The sequence below is a fragment of the Globicephala melas genome, chromosome 6 (genome assembly GCF_963455315.2).
Source record: "Globicephala melas chromosome 6, mGloMel1.2, whole genome shotgun sequence".
Taxonomy (NCBI): domain Eukaryota; kingdom Metazoa; phylum Chordata; class Mammalia; order Artiodactyla; family Delphinidae; genus Globicephala; species Globicephala melas.
Genome location: NC_083319.1, coordinates 56,360,723 through 56,382,185, shown reverse-complemented (window position 1 = coordinate 56,382,185; position 21,463 = coordinate 56,360,723). Strand labels below are relative to the sequence as shown.

At 34.2% G+C, this 21,463-nt stretch overlaps 1 protein-coding gene across 5 annotated transcripts in view; it reads left to right on the top strand.

The window, feature by feature from the left end:
* BRD10 (bromodomain containing 10) overlaps positions 1 to 21,463 on the top strand; it is a 104,735-nt gene that overhangs the window by 56,790 nt on the left and 26,482 nt on the right. For 4 of the 5 annotated variants that reach the window (XM_030877146.3, XM_060300912.2, XM_030877144.3 and 1 more), the window contains 2 exons: positions 7,211 to 7,290; positions 21,001 to 21,090. In XM_030877146.3, coding sequence (XP_030733006.1) covers positions 7,211 to 7,290; positions 21,001 to 21,090 — 170 coding nt within the window. The remainder of the gene's footprint in view (positions 1 to 7,210; positions 7,291 to 21,000; positions 21,091 to 21,463) is intronic. The other variant, XM_030877145.3, reaches the window with a different exon arrangement.

Genomic DNA, 21,463 nt, shown 5'->3' with positions numbered 1-21,463 from the left:
ATATGAAATAGACAAACTAAATGAGATGAAGACTACAAAGAACCTCATAACAGTTTATGTCACGTTTTGCTATCATATAAATTATTTTTAAAACTTCAGTTTTCAGAACCTTTTGGACTGTAGAATTGTACATAAGTGATTCTGGGCCAGTATATTAAGGACTTCAGAAAATCTTGAAGAAAACTGTTTAGTTTTGTTTAACCCAGTATTTTTCAAGTTTACTTGAATACAGAGCTTTTTTCAAGGAATAGTATTCTGTAGAATGTGCTTTGGGATAAAGCTGTGTCACCCATGGCTGATTTATGAACCTTTACGTAGGGTGGACTAAATGTAGTTAATCGAGATTTACCTAGTTAACCTGGTCCAATTTATGTTCATTACACAGGCCCTAAATTTTGGTGGAATCTCCAGATTTAGTAAAGCTTATTGTGATGGCAGATGATTTTTAGTAGAAGGCACAAAGATAAATTGGTTGAAAATGATTTGATAATTTTAGTGTGCTGTGAGGCACTTTTGCAATCCATAAGCATTTTAATCTGTTTTTCAGAATTGGACTCTTCTTCCTGCTTTGTAAATTTTGAATTTATTTTCATTTATTTAAGCCTGCTCCTTACTCTTGGAAGCATTGTAGAATAGAAAAACATTGGCATTTTCCCAAATATGCATACTTATAGCACTAGATACTTCTCCTTCATAATATTTATAAAATTTATTCTTAATAGTTGAATTTCTAGGTTGTTTTGATGATTGTCTCCCTCTGTTCTATAACATTCTTGAGGACAGAAGGATTATTTCTGGTTTTGCATCCCTAGCACTTAGCACAGTGACTAACTCATTGTGTAAGAATCTATTGAATGAATAAATGAACACACATAATGCGGTTCTCCCAGGTATAACTAAGATTTATCCCTTAATATGTATCTTTCACATTCTTTTAATGCATTTATATTTTTTAATAGGATTATACTATACATACCATTTTACAAGCTGCTTTTTTCCCACATGACAGTATACCATGAACATCTTTGTGCAATAAATAGATCTCTATAGCATCATTTTAAATGGCTGTGTAGGATTCTGTTATGTGTATTGTGTAGTCCATTTAACCAACCTCCTTACTGGACATTTTGGTTGTTTTGGGTAATGCACTATTATAGATTGTGTAGAGCAGGTAGAGTTGAGTGAAATGAATGAGAAATCTTAAAATGAGAGGACTTTTTATAAAACCTGAAAAAAACAAACAAAAATGATTCAAGATACATTAATTATTACAAAAAAGCTTGTGGTATTTTAAGTTATTTATTTCAACCAGTTTGGTTTGGAGGGGTTTTCCCTCCTTACATGGTCGTTATTTTCAACCAAATCATTTTGTGTGAGCTCCTCTAAACCAATTAAAATAAATAAGACAAGTGGTGTTAGTTTCTTATAGGTGAAGAAACTAAGGTTCAAAAATAGTAAATAGCCTCATTTAATAATTGTTAAGTATATGGTAAAGACCATACAAAGGTCAAAGAGAGGCTAAATCCATGTGTGCTATAGTAAGATTTAATAGAAGATGAAGGACTTTGAAGAATAATGGGGATTGGGTAGATGAAAAATGGTTAATAATGTGAGCACAGCCATGGAGGCGTAATTAAGCCAAGTGTCAGTGAAAAAATAAGCATAATTAGAGAAAAACTTAAGGAAAAAGTTGAAAAGTTGAGGGTTTAAAAGGTGTTTGAATGATGGAAATATGCCATTTTGAGGTGATATCTTTCTGGGTATGTGGTGCTATTTTAGATAATTGAATCAGGAATACAGTGCAGGGAAATGAGCTTGAAATAAAATATATCAAATGTGTGAAAGTAATGAGCTGCTTTATAGGGAATGACTGAGAAAGTAATGTAATCTACAATATTTGATTATATCCAGGCCCTTATCTGTGAAACAGTTGTGTAATTCTGTGTTAATATTACTATAGAACCTAACTATGTTTGTCTTTATGGGAAAAATTCTTAGAGGACCAACTCAAGATGCCAAGGTACAAGACTGAAAGAATCGACTATACTCCATGTCCTTTTATTTTAATGCCTTCTACTTCCCCCACCCCTCCAAAAACCTAATACTCGTATGATGATTACTGCATGCCAGGCACTATTCTAAGCCTTTATATATATTGTCTCATTTAATCCTCATAAAAACTCATAAGTAGATGCTACTATTCCCCCCATTATATAGATTTTATAGATTTTTAAAAACTGAGGCACAGAGAGGTTTATTAACGTATCCAAGGTCACACAGCTAGTAAGTGAATGGCAGGATTAGGAGAAGGAATGTTGCAGGGTAATTAGGATGCCATTAAAGAGCTATAAAAAGAAACTGGCAGTGTTTATAAAAATGAAGGGATAGAAGATAACTCCAGGAAGAGGAAATTCTAAATCCAGATAAGGAATGATTATATAACTGTTCTATCACACTGACAGAAGAAAATAACATTTTGAGAGAGATGTTGCAGTAAATAGCAGAATTTGACAACTAATTCAGTATTCTGAGTTAAAGGGGAAAAAAAGAAATAGGTATTCAGGAGTTACCGAATTATTTTATAATGTTAAAAAAATGCCAGTATGATGAGAAATTTGCTCATAGGCAAGGAGAATAGAAGGAAAATCAGCTGTTTTATTAAAGTCAATGGCTTACTTAGAACATTCCAGAAACTTATATTAGCCAAGATATGGACACTTAGTAAATTAAAGCCATATTTAGACTGTTTCTGTGACTTCACCGTCTAGCTAGGCACTTGCCAGAATCACTTATAATACAAATGCTCTTGGGTTTTTACTTTTAACAGTGATTAATGTCTTAGTATCCATTCACATTAATATTCCTAAAATGAAAGTACTGAGAGAGTAGTGTATGTGTTAGAATAATTTTTAAACATGGGAAGGCCGAATCTAGGAGTATTGAAGTGGAAGCCTGAATAGTCCAAGGAGCCAAGGAGTGAATACAGGCAGGAAAACCAGGTGAAGGTAAAGATGAAGAATAAGAGACTAAGGAAAGAGTTGGATTGGGAATGATAGTCACCTTAATTTTTCTGGTAAGTGTATCTCCATGTTCTAGAATACTACAATTTTATGCCTAAGTTATAGTGTGAAATATATTTTTAGTTATATTTTTCTCTCAAGTTGGGCTTCCTTCTAGAGCTGATCTAAGCGTAATTTTAAAAAGCTTCATTAGGCTGTGCTTGTATCAATTACTAGGCCATATTTAGTTACCTTATCCATTTCTAGGTACATGTTGACACTCACTTTTTGCCCATGTTTGTGTTTTAGGCTCAGGAATTGTGTTGAAATTCTTTGTATGTTTTAAATTGACTTCTGACAGTTATATTTTATGGGACTAGGTGACTTAGGGCAGTGGAGGTAAAAGCCGTGGGTATGATCAAGTAAGTGGTAGAGGAATGGAAGCCCACTAGGGGGCAGTATGTAACTTGCCCTCTGTATTATCTGGCCCTGGAGCAAAAGCAGGTTATAAAACAAAGGCTGTGTGGTTTTACAGTATCCCATGCTCCATTTTAAAAGTAATATTTAATAAAAAGTAACAGTTGATTTTTATTGAAGAATACAGGAAAATTTGTATTCAAATTGTTTTGTGGAGGACATAGTCTCAATGTATTAAGTAATAGTGAATATGCAAATCTTATAACCCTAATCAAAAGGAATGCTCTGAAATCAATCAGATGCAGATTACATCCCTGTAGAATGTCTGAAAACAATGCAGTATTTTACCATAAAAAGAGCACAGCTTTGAAGTGAGACCCATCTAGTACAAATATATGCTCCAGTGCATATTAGCTGTAAGTTCTCCATCAATTTATTTACCTGTTTATAGCCTGTTTCTTTCTCTGTGAAAAATGAGGTAATACCTACCTTGCTGTATTTTTTCAAGGTTTAATGGAATAGCAAGCAAATGCATAGCACCTAGCATGGTGCCTGGCACACGGTAGGAATCGATAGATGGTAACTATGATTTTTGAGAGGTTAGAATTACATAATGGAAAGAGCTTGGACTTTGGTGTTAGAGTCCCTGGCTCTGGGGCTTACTTATTACAGTGTAACACTTAAGTAAGTTAAGTAACTTTTTTGATCTTCATTTATCCCTTATTAAAATGGGGATGTTGCCTACCTTGGAGGGTGGTTTTCAGAATTAACTGAGGTAATTTATATATCACCTTACTAAGTGTCTGACACATAGTAGGCTATCAATAAATGTTATTTTCCTTACTACCGTTCCTAGGTCATGTTGTGAAACTCTTTGGTAAATTGTGTAAATTATTTAAATTGTCTGTCAGCGTTTTCCTCATTATAAAATGGACTCAGATTGACCCTAAGAATTGTAAACAATTACCTGCCTCCCTTTTTCTATCCCCAAACTGATAAAATTTCTGATGAAGTATAGGATTCTTATATTTAAGGATCATTTCTCTTGTGTGCTAAATGCTGTACATGCAAAATGAATAATAGGATTTCTGTTGTCAGTAATTTCCAATCTAGTAAGGAAGAGAAATATATAAACAGATAATTATAATACTGTATGATAAGTGTTACATTAATTGATATGTGTACGAAGTCGAGTGGTAGCACATAGGACATAAGAGCAAGAAGAACTAAAATGAAGGACTAAGTTAATAAAAGAATTTGAAGAAGGTTAAAAGATAATAAACATTTTGTTTAAACCTTTACCACAACTTAGCTAAGGCACGTGAGAACAACAGCTAACATTTATTGGTGATTTACCATGTGCCTAGCAGTAGTCTAAGCTCTTAACATGTTTTAACTTGTTTAATTCTCACAACATAGGTGATATTGTTATCCCTATTTTAGAGATGATGAAACTTCACAAGGAAATAAAATAATTTGCTCAAGGTCTTGCAGCTAGTAGGTGGTTAGAACTGATATTCCAACCCAGGTAGTTTAGTTCCAAAACTCAAGCTTAAAACTACTGCACAGTACTACTTCTAGTTACTTAATAACATTTAAGTATCTTAATGACATGATGAAAGGAGATGCCTAGTAACCACCTCAGCTGCTTAATTTACTTAATTTACAGTCAAACAGAGTGACTGTTAGAGTTAACTGAGAATTTAGTACCTTAGTGCCTCTGTGGCAACAATGTGAAATTAATTGGGACTATCAAGAGTGACCTCTGTTGTGCTTATAAAGAAATAAATACAAAATCAAATTATTTTTTAAAAAGCTAGTTAGAGGAGTGCTGAGGGGGTGGGGAATAGGAATGAGGAAGGATTTCATTTCCTTCAAATTGCTGTCTTAGGTCAGCAAGCAGTTAAATCTTTTCCCATGAACTTTCAAGAATAGTAAAGGTAGCATATAGAGGAAAGGCATTTTGGTGTTCAGATTTATCAGTCCCCTTGAGAGGTACCTATTGCATCCAGTTTAGAAATCAGTAACTAGCTGTATTATAGAGATACCAAGAATTTAATCACTTCTTGAATATTGCTAAAGCAGCCACCCACCCACTTGTTTTTGTATGAGTTTAGTTCTAGTGTAGGTACTGTGTGAGCACATAAGCAAATAACAGTGATAAGAAATATACATTAGTTTTTTTTTAATTAATTTATTTTTGGCTGTGTTGTGTCTTTATTGCTGCACGTGGGCTTTTTCTAGTTGCGGCAAGCAGGCGCTACTCTTCATTGTGGTGCGCGGGCTTCTCATTGCAATGGCTTCTCTTCTTGCAGAGCACGGGCTATAGGTGCGTGGGCTTCAGTAGTTGTGGCTCGCAGGCTTAGTTGCTCCGCGGCATGTGGGATCTTCGTGGACCAGGGCTCGAACCCATGTCCCCTGCATTGGCAGGTGTATTCTTAACCACTGCACCACCAGGGAAGTCCCTACATTAGGTTTTTAAATTTAATTGTTACCTAGTGGAACAAAACACTAAAACCCATGTGAATCTCAGCCACTGAAAATTTGCAGTAGTTCAAGTATGGTATACTTGCATTTTATTGAGTCAAAGTTAGAAATGACCCAAATTACAATTCTGTGATATGATTGAAAGAGGAATACAGAAGAAAATACAATTACATTGTAAACTGGAATTGCGCTTATGAGTTGAATGAAATGTTGCAATAAAAACTGTTTTCATGCAAGATCACATCTATGCAGGAAAACATTTAGAAAAGAACAATAGGGGTTATGTAGTATAGCAAAGTTGCTTTCGGTACTTAGTCATTTTCTCTTTTAAAAAAAAGTAAGTTTTAAGATGATTTTAGCCTACAAATGATTGTGAACTAAAATTAACTTTTAAGTATTTCTAATTAATTTTTTATTCCCTACATAGATTGTAAACTCTTGGAGGACAGGGTTTCCATTTTATAATTTTTTGTTGTCCCCATAAAGTGTACTGTATCTCATGTTTGTTGATTAAGTAACAATTTATTAATTGATTTTGCTGATTGCAAATGGGGGGAAAAGCATTTACTTGACTATGTTCCTTACTAGAAAATAGAGGCTATATGTATGTACATATTTCTTTTGTCTGGTTAAATACATATTTTAGATTATATGTACTTTATGCTATGAAATAGATTTGTTTAAGAATGTGGATTTATTTTTCCTAGTGATTTCTGATTGCACAAATGACTAGGTGCACTTTAAAGGGAGATGTTTACCTTGTTTTAAAACTGGTTATTGAATACTGCCAACGGCAGTCCATTAGGTGAGTGCAGAACTAAAGGGATAGAAGGAAAACCCTGTTTCTTAAGCTACTGAGAGGATTTTCACATTAGGTTGAATAAAGACCATAGTCTTCAGAGTATAGTTGTATGCAAGTTCCTGACTACAGAAGTCATTGTTAAAGGTAAGGTTTTTTCTTATGTAACCTCATTTTAAGTTGTGAATTAGATTTTAACTAAGCAATAGTAATGTGACTTTTTTGCCAAATCTTATTGTATTAAATTCTGGTACTGTGCAACACATTGGAGATTATAGTAGTTTGGTTCTTATAGAAAGAAAACACCATTTGTTAATATGTCTGTTACAGGTAGTTATAGTTTAATGTTTGCTTTTGCTGGGGCTTGTTTTGATTCATCATTTTTATTTGACTCACTAGAAGCCATCTCTTAGTTATAATTTAACTTTCAAGGTTCTATGTAATTTGGGTTTTGTTAATGAAGTGCTATAAACAGCATTATGAAGCTTTTCTCTTTTAATCTTGAAAGGAAAAAAATCCATATCTAAAAAAGCAATCACAAAGAAGAGGAAAACTGTCACAAAGTCACCTACTGTACCAGAATTTCAGGTAAATGTTTCAATTTTGTCTCTATACTTATTAGTTTAATTTTTTGTTTCAGTGTTTATATTGTTCCTCAAGAGATTGGCTAAATTCCGCCATAACACACAATACTTTTAATGAGATGTTTCCAACTATGACTTTTTCCCTGCAAGTGTAGATATAGCTAAAATTTAATCTGCTAGTATTTCAAAAATTTTTACCTCTCTTTTTGTCTCTTGATAGTCAAAAATCTCTGTGGTTTTCTGTACACTATACTGTTTTGTAGAAGTAATTTAATAGAATATATATATATATATATGTATCAAGTAAATGTGTAGATGAAAGTCTTCCAAGAACTAACTATAATTTGTACATGGTAGCATTGTGTAGGTAATCCATTTTATTTTCATTTATTTGGGCACTATAGAAATAGCAGACTTATTAACTTAAAAAACAAAACTTTTAACACAGCTATATATGAACTTCAGAGAGAATATTAAGTAAACGTTAATTGAATGGTTTTTTAAACATTTCTGCAAAAAGAAAAAAGTACTTGTATGTACTGCTATCTGATTATGTGAAGAGTTTTCTGTTTGTAGTTGATACTAGAATAAGCAGAGAAGTTCACCCTAGTTAAATAATACTTTTATTTTCTACTTTATGAAAGATGAGTTTCTACAACAAATGACTATTTCTTTAAAATTTTTCTTTGTATTAGCGTGTCCAATCTATTTCTGGTTTAGATTATAAAATTAACACTTAATTGCCAAAAAAAAAAAGTGATGTTAAAATGAATTTCTGTGAGTCTCAAAACTAAAGAAGAAAGTAAAGGAGTAATAACTATGAAAATATTGATAATATGTAATGTGAGTTTTACAGTTACCTGTATCCAAAAATGTAGACACATCTTTTTTTCAGTAAAAATTCTATTTTGGAAGTGTTTTTTATGGAAGCTACTAATTGGTAAAATTTAATACTTTTAAATGAACAGTAAAAGAAAATAGACATATTTTTCTTTTAGTATTTTAGAGTATTTTTAATGACATCCTTAGGATGAATTACAACCATTTCTACAAAATCCTTTTATATAAAGTAACCTTGGTTCCAGCATATTCAGTTAAAAACAAAAAAGTGTATTTACTGTTTACTTAGAGGCTTTTCTACCATTGCTTGTGTGTGTTATTTAATGCTATAATAGTATATTGTCATTCATTCTTCCACTGATTTCATGCTAGCCTTTGCTATTTCTCCCACTCATTTTTTCCTTAATCCCTCAAAGTATTCATCCTGGCAGTATGGATCTCAGAACAGATCTGGTCCACTGTTGATATTCCCCTTCATTCCTGTATTAATGGATGGATTTTTATATGTAATAAGTGGCACAGACAGCATAGACAGCATAGACAGTTTTTGTTTTGTTTTTTTTAATTGCAGGTGGTATTCATTAGTGAGGCATGAAATCAGCTTAGTGGATTGCATGACCAGCATTTCTTTTTTAAGCTAACAAAATTAAAATAGAAATTTTAAGAGTTTCAAATATAATAAGGGTAATATTGTTTCATAAAACTTTGGTTTCCATTGTGTGTGTTTACTGACATGTAGTGTAAATGTATTTTTGACCATGGGTTGGGGGCAAAAAAGTATGAAAAACACTGTCGTAAATGATGTTTTTAGTTAGTTACCGACCATTTGCTTACCACTCAGAAACTTAAGGTCAAAAGTACATGTTTTGCTAGATTGAACTGTTTAAAATAAAGTGCTCTTCCTGGTTCTTAAGGTGTCCTAGAAAGAAGGCAGGGTTGGGGGTGAGAGAGGGGTGTGTGTGTGTGTGTGTGTGTGTGTGTGGCTAGGGTTGGGAAATAGACTTATGAGAACAGTTGTTCTTATGCCTGGTTTACAATTTAAATACCATGGTATTACTGAGAAAGAAAATTGACAGCCATTTCCCAGGAAATAGGTCATTTGCTTCAACTAAGCAAAGAATAGGACATAGTATTAGTCACTAGTAAACTTTATTGTTACATGCAAAACTTATAGTTTTGCCTCTCATAATAATTCTATGTAGTTTGTTTCTTTAATTATTTGAAAGACTCCTACATATAAGAAGACTGGTTATTATATAACAAAGAACTGAATTTATTTCCTTCTCAAAAGCTCTAGCAGTATGACATTTAGCACCTCAGAAACATATCCAGGAATTAAATTGTGTGAAATTTTGATTTTTGTAGTTGTTGTATTTAAGTTCTGGTGAATTAAAAAAGTGAATCCTGTTTTGACCTCAGCTACTTTTTAATTTGATAGTGGTTGTTGACTTTTTTAAAACTAGATCAAACCTATAAGCCTGTTTGCTTCAGGAAGAATCCGTGTTTATTTATATACACAACAAAAATATCTATACCTCAGTGTGAAAAAATAATCATCCCACCCCTATTTAAAGTATACACTGTAAGCAGTCAAAGACCTATTGTATTTATATTTGTGTATATATTATAATGGGACTACCCATATCTGTACCAGTTTTTCCTAGCAGTTATATCAGTGGTTCTCAAACTTTAAATAGTATAAAAATAATCTGATACTTTTATTAAAAATGAAAAATCCTGGGTTTCATCCTCTAAGGGTCCATCCTTGATTCAGTGGGTCTAGGTGGATGTCAGTAATCTGGATAGTGCTTAAACATATGGATTCTGGAACCAGGCTACTTAGGTTCGAATGCCATCTTAGCCCTAACTTGATAACCTTAGGTAAGTTACTTAACTGCTCAAAGCTTCCAATTCCTCATCTGTACAATGGAATAATAATAGTTCCCACTCCTAGGATTGTTGTGAGGATTAAATGATAGAACTTACTGTTTTATTATCTTATTTATTTTTTCAAATAAGCATGCCAGATGCTTTAGACGAAAAGTACTGTGTTTATGAGCAGGAAAATCAATCAATTAAGAGCATCTATTACTGACCTTTACCACTTTTTCCAGGAACTTAAGACCTTGAAATAAATCTCAGATTTGGTCATATTTTATAAATCATGAAATTTCATCATTAAGCATAAAAGTATTTCAAAAGTGAAAAACTGGGTAATATTATTTGCATCATTATATTAGAGGGAAAACTTATGCTGAGCCCTCCCTACTCTAGTGTTATGTCGGGTTATACATTTGGCATATAGGGGAACTTGTCATGTTTTTCTACTTAGCAATAATTGTAAAAAGTTAGGAAATATTTTTATTTTTAGTCTTTAGCATGTTGGTGATAAAAACTTTTATGTCAAATTTAACAGTTACTGATTACTCTGTTAAACTGACTAAATTATTTTTTGTTTTTCTGTGTTAGTTTTTTTTTTTTTTTTTTTGCGGTACGCGGGCCTCTCACTGTTGTGGCCTCTCCCGTCGCGGAGCACAGGCTCCGGACGCGCAGGCTCAGCGGCCATGGCTCACGGGCCCAGCCGCTCCGCGGCATGTGGGATCTTCCTGGACCGGGGCACGAACTCACGTCCCCTGCATCGGCAGGCGGACTCTCAACCACTGCGCCACCAGGGAAGCCCTCTGTGTTAGTTTTATAATGTAAGACTTTTATATTGAAAAGTGAATATTGATTTTCTTAATAAAGTTCATTTTTACCCAGGAACCTTTTAATTTGTTTAATATTTGAGAGAGAAATTTAATATGTGAATTCTCTTTTTGTACACAATTATAACAGTCATACAAAGTGTTCTTTATATATATATATAATATATTTTTTAGCATCTTTATTGGAGTATAATTGCTTTACAATGGTGTGTTAGTTTTTGCTTTATATCAAAGTGAATCAGCTATACATACACATATATCCCCATATCTCCTCCCTCTTGCGTCTCCCTCCCACCCTCCCTATCCCACCCCTGGAGGTGGTCAAAAAACACTGAGCTGATCTCCCTGTGCTATGTGGCTGCTTCCCACTAGCTATCTATTTTACATTTGATAGTGTGTATATGTCCATGCCACTCTCTCACTTCTTCCCAGCTTACCCTTCCCACTCCCCATGTCCTCAAGTCCATTCTCTACTTCTGTGACTTTATTCCTGTCCTGGCCCTAGGTTCTTCAGAACCATTTTTTTTTTTTTTTTTTTTTTTTTTTTGTTGCGGTATGCGGGCCTCTCACTGTTGTGGCCTCTCCCGTTGCGGAGCACAGGCTCCGGATGCGCAGGCTCAGCGGCCATGGCTCACGGGCCCAACCGCTCCGCAGCATGTGGAATCCTACCGGACGGGACACGAACCCATGTCCCCTACATCGGCAGGCGGACTCCCAACCACTGTGCCACCAGGGAAGCCCAGAACCATTTTTTTCTTTCAGATTCCATATATATGTGTTAGCATACAGTATTTGTTTTTCTCTTTCTGCCTTAGTTCACTCTGTATGACAGACTCTAGGTCCATCCACCTCATTACAAATAACTCAATTTCGTTTCCTTTTATGGCTGAGTAGTATTCCATTGTATGTATGTGCCACATCTTCTTTATCCATTCATCTGTGGATGGACACTTAGGTTGCTTTCGTGTCCTGGCTGTTGTAAATAGAGCTTCAGTGAACATTGGGGTACATGAATGACTCTTTTTGAATTATGGTTTCCAGGGTATATGCCCAGTAGTGGGATTGCTGGGTCATATGGTAATTCTATTTTTAGATTTTTTAAGGAACCTCCATACTGTTCTCCGTAGTGACTGTATCAATTTACATCCCCACCAACAGTGCAAGACGGTTCCCTTTACTCCAGACCCTCTCCAGCAGTTGTTTGTAGATTTTTTGGTGATGGCCATTCTGATTGGTGTGAGGTGATACCTCATTGTAGTTTTGATTTGCACTTCTCTAATGATTAGTGATGTTGAGCATCCTTTCATATGTTTGTTGGCAATCTGTATATCTTCTTTGGAGAAATGTCTGTTTAGGTCTTCTGCCCATTTTTGGATTGGGTTGTTTGTTTTTTGATATTAAGCTGCATGAGCTGCTTGTATATTTTGGAGATTAATCCTTTGTCAGTTGCATCATTTGCAAATATTTTCAACCATTCTCCGGGTTGTCTTTTTGTCTTGACATGTTTCCCTTTGCTGTGCAAAAGCTTTTAATTTTCATTAGGTCCCATTTGTTTCTTGTTTTTATTTCTATTTCCCTAGGAGGTGGGTCAGAAAGGATCTTGCTGTGATTTATGTCATAGAGTGTTCTGCCTATGTTTTCCTCTAAGAGTTTTATAATGTCTGGCCTTACCTTTAGGTCTTAAATCCATTTTGAGTTCATTTTTGTGTATGGTGTTAGGGTGTGTTCTAATTTCATTCTTTTACATGTAGCTGTCTGGTTATCCCAGCACCACTTATTGAGGAGGCTGTCTTTTCTCCATTGTATATTCTTGCCTCCTTTATCAAAAATAAGGTGACCATATGGGTGTGGGTTTGTCATATATGGCCTTTATTATGTTGAGATAGGTTCCCTCTTTGCCTACTTTCTGGAGGGTTTTTATCATAAATGGGTGTAGAATTTTGTCAAAAGCTTTCTCTGCATCTATTGAGATGATCATGTGGTTTTTCTCCTTCAGTTTGTTAATATGGTTTATCACATTGATTTGCGTATATTGAAGAATCCTTGCATTCCTGGGATAAACCCCACTTGATCATGGTGTATGATCCTTTTAATGTGCTGTTGGATTCTGTTTGCTAGTATTTTGTTGAGGATTTTTGCATCTGTGTTCATCAGTGATATTGGCCTGTAGTTTTCTGTCTTTGTGACATCTTTGTCTGGTTTTGGTATCAGGGTGATGGTGGCCTTGTAGAATGAGTTTGGGAGTGTTCCTCCCTCTGCTATATTTTGGAAGAATTTGAGAAGGATAGGTGTTAGCTCTTCACTAAATGTTTGATAGAATTCGCCTGTGAAACCATCTGGTCCTGGGCTTTTGTTTGTTGGAAGACTTTTAATCACAGTCTCAATTTCAGTGCTTGTGACTGGTCTGTTTATATTATCCGTTTCTTCCTGGTTCAGTCTCAGAAGGTTGTGCTTTTCTAAGAATTTGTCCATTTCTTCCAGGTTGTCCATTTTATTGGCATAGAGTTGCTTGTAGTAATCTCTCATGATCCTCTGTATTTCTTCAGTGTCAGTTGTTACTTCTCCTTTTTCATTTCTAATCCTATTCACTTGAGTCTTCTCCCTTTTTTTCTTGATGAGTCTGGCTAATGGTTTATCAATTTTGTTTATCTTCTCAAAGAACTAGCTTTTAGTTTTATTGATCTTTGCTATCATTTCCTTCATTTCTTTTTCATTTATTTCTGATCTGATCTTTACGGTTTCTTTCCTTCTGCTAACTTCGGGGTTTTTTTTGTTCTTCTTTCTCTAATTGCTTTAGGTGGAAGGTTAGGTTGTTTATTTGATATTTTTCTTGTTTCTTGAGGTAGGATTGTATTGCTATAAACTTCCCTCTTAGGACTGCTTTTGCTGCATCCCATAGGTTTTGGGTCGTCGTGTTTTCATTGTCATTTGTTTCTAGGTATTTTATGATTTCCTCAGTGATCTCTTGGTTATTTAGTAGTGTATTTAGCCTCCATGTGTTTGTATTTTTTACAGATTTTTACCTGTAATTGATATCTAGTCTCATAGCGTTGTGGTCAGAAAAGATACTCGATACGATTTCAATTTTCTTAAAATTAGCAAGGCTTGATTTGTGACCCAAGATATGATCTATCCTGGAGAATGTTCCATGAGCAGTTGAAAAGAAAGTGTAATCTGCTCTTTTTGGATGGAATGTCCTATAGATATCAATTAAGTCCATCTTGTTTAATGTATTGTTAAAGCTTGTGATTTCCTTATTTATTTTCATTTTGGATGATCTGTCCATTGGTGAAAGTGGGGTGTTAAAGTCCCCTGCTATGATTGTGTTACTGTCAGTTTCCTCGTTTATGGCTGTTAGCATTTGCCTTATGTTTTGAGGTGCGCCTATGTTGGGGGCATAAATATTTACAATTATTATATCTTCTTCTTGGATTGATCCCTTGATCATTCTGTAATGTCCTTCTTTGTCTCTTGTAATAGTCTTTATTTTACAGTCTATTTTGTTTGATATGAGGCTTGCTACTCCAGCTTTCTTTTGATTTCCATTTGCATGGAATATCTTTTACATCCCCTCACTTTTAGTCTGTATGTGTCCCTAGGTCTGAAGTGGGTCTCTTGTAGACAGCATATATATGGGTCTTGTTTTTGTATCCATTCAGCCAGTCTATGTCTGTTGGTGGGAGATTAATCTATTTACATTTAAAGTAGTTATCAATATGTTTGTTCCTATTACCATTTTCTTAATTGTTTTGGGTTTGTTATCATAGGTCTCTTCCTTCTCTTGTGTTTCCTGCCTAGAGAAGTTCCTTTAGCATTTGTTGTAAAGCTGGTTTGGTGACACTGAATTCTATTAGCTTTTGCTTGTCTGTAAAAGTTTTAATTTCTCCATCAAATCTGAATGAGATCCTTGCTGGGTAGAGTAATCTTAGTTGTAGGTTTTTCCCTTTCATCACTTTAAATATGTCCTGCCGCTTGCTCTGGCTTGCAGAGTTTCTGCTGGAAGATCTGCTGGTAACCTCATGGGGATTCCCTTGTATACTAATCATTGCTTTTCCCTTGCTGCTTTTAATATTTTTTCTTTGTATTTAATTTTTGATAGTTTGATTCATACGTGTCTTGGCGTGTTTCTCCTTTCATTCATCCTGTATGTGACTCTCTGCACTTCATGGACTTTATTGACTCCTTCCTTTCCCATACTGGGGGACTTTTCCACTATAATCTCTTCAAATATTTTCTCAGTCCCTTTCTTTTTCTCTTCTTCTGGGACCCCTATCATTCGAATATTTGTGCGTTTAATGTTGTCCCAGAGGTCTCTGAGACTGTCCTCAGTTGTTTCATTCTTTTTTCTTTATTCTGCTCTGTGGTAGTTATTTCCACTATTTTATCTTCCAGTCACTTATCTGTTCTTCTGCCTCAGTTATTCTGCTATTGATTCCTTCTAGAGAATTCTTAATTTCATTTATTGTGTTGTTCATCATTATTTGTTTGCTCTTTAGTTCTTCTGGGTCCTTGTTAAATGTTTCTTGTATTTTCTCCATTCTATTTCCTAGATTTTGGATCATCTTTACTCTCATTATTCTGAATTCTTTTTCAGGTAGACTGCCTATTTCTTCTTCATTTGTTTGGTCAGGTGGGTTTTTACCTTGATGCTTCATCTGCTGTGTGTTTCTCTGTCTTCTCATTTTGCTTATCTTACTGCGTTTGGGGTCTCCTTTTCGCAGGCTGCAGCTTCGTGGTTCCCGTTGTTTTTGGTGTCTGCCCCCTGTGGCTAAGGTTGGTTCAGTGGGTTATGTCGGCTTTGTGGTGGAGGGGACTAGTGCCTGTGTTCTGGTGGATGAGGCTGGATCTTGTCTTTCTGGTGAGCAGGACCACATCTGGTGGTGTGTTTTGGGGTATCTGTGACCTTATTATGATTTTAGGCAGCCTCTCTGCTAATGGGTGGGGTTGTGTTCCTGTCTTGCTAGTTGTTTGGTATAGAGTGTTCAGCACTGTAGCTTGCTGGTTGTTGAGTGGAGGTAGGTCTTATCATTGAGATGGAGATCTCTGGAAGCACTTTTGCCATTTGATATTACGTGGAGCTGGGAGGTCTCTGGTGGACCACTGTCCTGAACTCGGCCCTCCCACCTCAGAGGCACAGGTCTGACACCTGGCTGGAGCACCAAGACCCTGTCAGCCACACGGCTCAGAAGAAAAAGGAGAAAAAGGAAAAGAAAGAAAGAAAAATAATAATAAAGTAAAGTTATTAAAATTTTAAAAAATTATTAAAAATTAAAAAGTCATACAAAAAAGAGAGAGCAACCAAACCAATAAACAAATCCACCAATGATAACAAGTGCTAAAAACTATACTAAAAAAAAAAAAGGACAGAGAGAACCCTAGGACAAATGGTAAAAGCAAAGCTATACAGAGAAAATCACACAAAAGCATACACATACACACTCACAAAAAGAGACAAAGGATAAAAAATATATATATCTTTTGGGAAGTCTGAGGTCTTCTGCCAGCGTTTAGTAGGTGTTCTATAGGATTTGTTCCATATGTAGATGTATTTCTGATGTATCTAGGGGGAGGAAGGTGATCTCCACGTCTTACTCCTCTGCCATCTTGAAGGTCCCAGAAAGTATTCTTAAAGCTTAGTTTGTCAAGTCTCAATAAGATAAGTCTTTAAAATAATTTAAAAGCCTTAGTTACCGTGACTCTGCTTTTTGTTGGTAATCAAAATCTTTCATGTCATGTGTACTTGTTCCTATTCCATATATGTGACTTATTCGAAAGGCTCCTTTGCAAAGGAAATCCAGAATCCAGCTGTTGACTAAGACTTACATAGTAGTATTATTTTTAAACATAAGCATAAACTCACTGATCCAACATACCTCTGAAAAAACTCTATTTTTCCGTTTAACCAATGGAGAAACTAAGGGATATGAAATAAAGTACTATCTTCAATGTGACAAATTGGGACCAAAAGTAAAATTAGAGTTTAACTGCTTCACTGAGTTAAGGACCTTTTGATTGTATTGTTATTTTGAATTGCTACCTTTTTTCTTTAAAAGTATTTTTCTTTACACATCCTTATCCTTCTCATTTGTTCTTCATTCATGTGAAATGTATCCTAATAAAATGAGTATTTTCAACTTCAGCTTTTTGTTTCACTTTTAACATCATGGGGTTTTACTTTCCCCTTAAAATTTTTTCCATTTTTATATATAGTACATTGAGAGAAACATCAGGTTTTAATCATATAGTGGTATAAAATGTTTTAACTTGTTAATCAGACTTACTTGTCATGTCACACATGATATCTTCATTTGCAAGTTTTGAAGTAGTCAGTATTGCTGATATGATCATAGAAGTGAGAAGGAATTTTCCTGTCATCATAGTCTTAACAGATGTCAATATAATTTTATTTTAAATATAATATAGATTTTGAATTTACACCATGCATTTATTGTTTTACTTATAATTTTTTAAATAAATTATTGGAGTGTTTCATTAGAGTGGTAGTAAATGTGATCCATTTTATTTGGACCTATTCATTTTGACTGCATTGTTTTCCTTTTGCTTTTTAATGTAATTTACTATATTCTTTTACTTTTGTATGCTACCTTATTTGTGTCCTTTTTGGAATCAATAAAGTAAATACCTGTCAAACCTATTGAGTTTATACCCAAAGGGCATAATATCTAGCTTGAAGTAGTGATAAAATAAGAAATAATTTACTTTGTAATTTTTCTGAGATGTGGTCATGGAGTTCTTTCAATCTCTATAGGACCTCCCCTCCCTCACTGTATACACACACTTCTGCTTCTTGAGTTGGAGAGAGGGCCTTTTAATATTTACCATTTAATAGAAGTGAAAGCTTAGGTATAAATTAATTCTTAAAACTATAATACATGTTCAATTATTGTTAGTTTTTTTGTTTTATTTTGTTTAGAGGGAACCCTTAAAGAATATGATCTAGTAGGAGGAGGAGTCCTAGGTTCCATGGTTTTCTCTCTGAGTGTGTCATCTTAGGTTACTTTATCTCTGTTAATTTTAACTAGCTTGTATATGAATTGGAGATACACCTTTTTAGCCTTTGCCAGGGTTTGGACCAAATCACATTTTGGGGGCGGTTCCTTTCAGCTCTAATAAGATTTATGATTTTGTGACTCTCTCATGGGTTGCATCAAGTGAAAGGTTAATTTGAGGGAGAGTGTGACATCCTTGAAAAGGTTCTTCCTGGGGGATAAAGCTCTTCGTCTAACCTCTGCAGTATGACTGAAAACCTTCTCCTATGAGTGTTGGCAGTGTGACCCAGCTGTAATCCAAGCTGCTATGGAGCTTTCCTTTTTACCCCTGGAGGCACCGAGCCTTAGATATTTTTTTCAAATGTAAGGTAATGAGAAGGAGGTCTTAATAAGCTGTTTTGCTTTGTTCAAATAATGCATCTGTTCTCCTTATTGAGGTGAACATTTCTTATTGGATTGATTCTATTTTTAAAAGCACCATTTGAAAATGAATTGAGTTTAAAGGCCACACATATACCTTACTTTGTAGAGAGAAGGAATAGAGTGTATATATGACAGAATTGGCATAAATCAAATTATTTTTCCCTTGATATCAGTAATAAAATTAGAATTATGTTCCCATACAAGAATTTTCTAATATCTTGACTGTATATTTTGGGTATATATATTAGGTATTACGTATATATGTAGAGAGAGGTATATATTAGTATATAAAGAGTATAAATTGTCATGTAGATATTAAGTTATTTTAAGATAACTTCAAAGTAAATGTTGCTAAAAATATTTTGACCCTCAAATTCAGCAAAATTTATGTTTGAGTCATGTCATTTAAGAAACATTTGTCTTACCATTGTGCATTTAATTCACTATTCCATCCCCTATTTGGAAATTAATCTTTTTGAATTTTCATACTCATTTAGCTCCATACTACTAGCATGTTTCCATAGCCATGCAGATTTGTAATTCATAATCATTTAGTACATTATTGCTTAAAAATGTGATCTTCAGACCATACCTGGGAACTTGTTAGAAATGCAGAATCCTGTGTCCTGCTTCAGACCTACTAAATCAAAAACCTCCTTTTAACAAGATTCCCAGATGATCCTTATGCACGTTAAAGTTTGAGAAGCACTGATGTAGTACAGCTTACTTATAGCTCTTAGGCTGTGGAAATCATTCCTGATTTGACTTCACAACTGTGGTATCTGTTCCCTTAAACGGAATGTAAATATTTGCTTGCTAATTAAAAGATCTTAAATTTTTTAGGATGTGGTCAGGTGTAGGGGTATATGTTTTCATTGTTACCGTAAGTTTCTACAACGTACATGCAAAATGTACCCTTACTCCATGTGTAATGAGACAGCTGAGATGCAAGTGAAAACTCCTCTGAGCTTTGCCATATGTGCAAATGAGAAATCCATGGTGTGCTATTGACTAATACATCAAGTTCAGTGAAAAGGGTGTAACCATCTACAAGCTCTGTGGCAAATTTGACATGGTAGTCATAATAGCAGATTATACAATGAAAAGTTTAGTTCCCATTGAGTACTTTCTAGAAACCTGGTGTAGGGCCAGCATGGTTCTGAGGTTTTAGTGATATAACAGAAGTTGAAGACATTATCTAGTTCTAGAGGCACTTAGCTAATTAGCTAGTGCACTGCTTAACCATCAGCATTTCTTCCATAATTCTAGATTTGGCAGATGGAAATGTGTAGTGTGTAATAAATATCAGCTGCACTGTCCTACTACATCATCTCATACTGTTTTCTATTCTGAAATTATTTAATTTGGGTTACTTAAATACATATTTTACCTGCTTTGTCAGTTCTGTGAGTTTGAAATTATGTAGATGTTTCTAATAATTGTTAATACTAAGTATAATTTATATTATCTGTGATAACTTTTTCTTTGTCTATTACGTTGAACCATGTTGCCATTTTTGTAGATCAAAGGCAATCAGCGATTTCATATGGTTCAACTTAATGATAAAGAAAGTGTCGGTGCTCCTAGTCTCTCATTTTTGTCACACAGTCATGAGGAATGATCTTGTTGTAACCTACTTTTGCTTTTGTTGTTTTTGTTTGTTTTCTTTTAAAAGAAAATATACCTTTTAGGAAAACAACACCCTTACAAGAAATTAATGAATGTAAGAAACATGGGACTGATAAAAATTTAATGATGAATTAGTAGCTTTATAAGTATAGTGGGTTTATTTTTCATTATCACACAGTATAAACATTACAAGATTTTCATTAATCTAAAACTTTTCCTCTATATGTGGTTGCAGTTATCTTTTAGAAATCTTCTATTTCTTTTTCACAACAGATTTTTTAAAATATAAGCTTAAATTATTTTAGAAAAAAAAGTAAAATGTATCAAATTGGAAAAATTCAGTATAATTATACAAGAACTAAAATGTAGTTACTAATATTTTTGTTATTGCTGCTGACACTTCACTGTTTAAATCTTTAGTAATTAAGCCAAACTAGTTTGATTATTAATTAATAACTAAAGACCAAGTGTTTTGGCCATTTGCCAGCATTACCTAGGTGAAATTAAATGAGCCACATAATTATGAAAGGAAATAGATGCTATCTCTGGAGATGGTCTTATTAAGGACTACTAAGAAGATCATATTAAGAATGTATACATAATTTCATTAACTTCTTTGAATATATTCATATAGTTGAAGTCCCTCTTTATTAGCAATCCCAACAGCAGTAATGCAATTTGTTAAATTGTATAGTTAGCAACCAAAGCAAAGGTAAAATGATAGTTCTCCAGGGGTGCATTTATTCACCTGCTAGGAGACTGCTTGATGAAGCATTTCTTAAAGGTGATTCAGTAACCTGTGAAATCTAGGGTGAGTTTCCAGATCTTTGTCATTCTGGGCTGAAAGTTAAGAATGTTAAAAAAAAAAAAAAAGTATCTGGATTATAAAGCAAACTGAAAGGTGGGGATGTGGGGTGAAAGCCTGAAGTTCATACATCATAACAAGTAAATACCTTTTAAAATATAAACTGCGGAGCTTTCTTTGCATTTTGCTGTTACAAAGACAAATAATTGTGAATTCAGTGTGTGTTAAAACAAATTCTGTTACCACATTTTGGGTGTTTTATATTATGTGTTATCAAGCTGTGTTTTTGTGTTTTATTTTAGCTTATTTGCACTAATCTTGATGAACTCAGGGAATTAATCACAAAAATCGAGAATGAACTCAAAGATCTGGAAAACAGTAGAAAAAAATCGGTAGGTGTTGATCCAAAAGTTCTATCTATTATTGTCAGCATTAAAATTTATTCCTGCTTCTTCCTAAAGCCTTTTTAAATCTTGTTGTCCTGAGTTACATAAAAATTTGCAATGAAAAATAGAAACATTGTTTCCTTTATTTCTCCTATGTGGTCTAGTTTTCATTTTTAATACACAAAAATGGTGCTGGGGCAAGTAAATTAATTTTGTTTGCCTGGTTTATATCAGGTATAGTTTTAGATATTTCCCAGTATACTGGTTGGTTGTTTTCTGACTGGTAGTTTTTTGGGTAGTGCTTACCTTATTATATATTATAATAATATAATTATTCTTAATTATAATTATATGTTTTTAATGGAAGTTTATTGCTTAG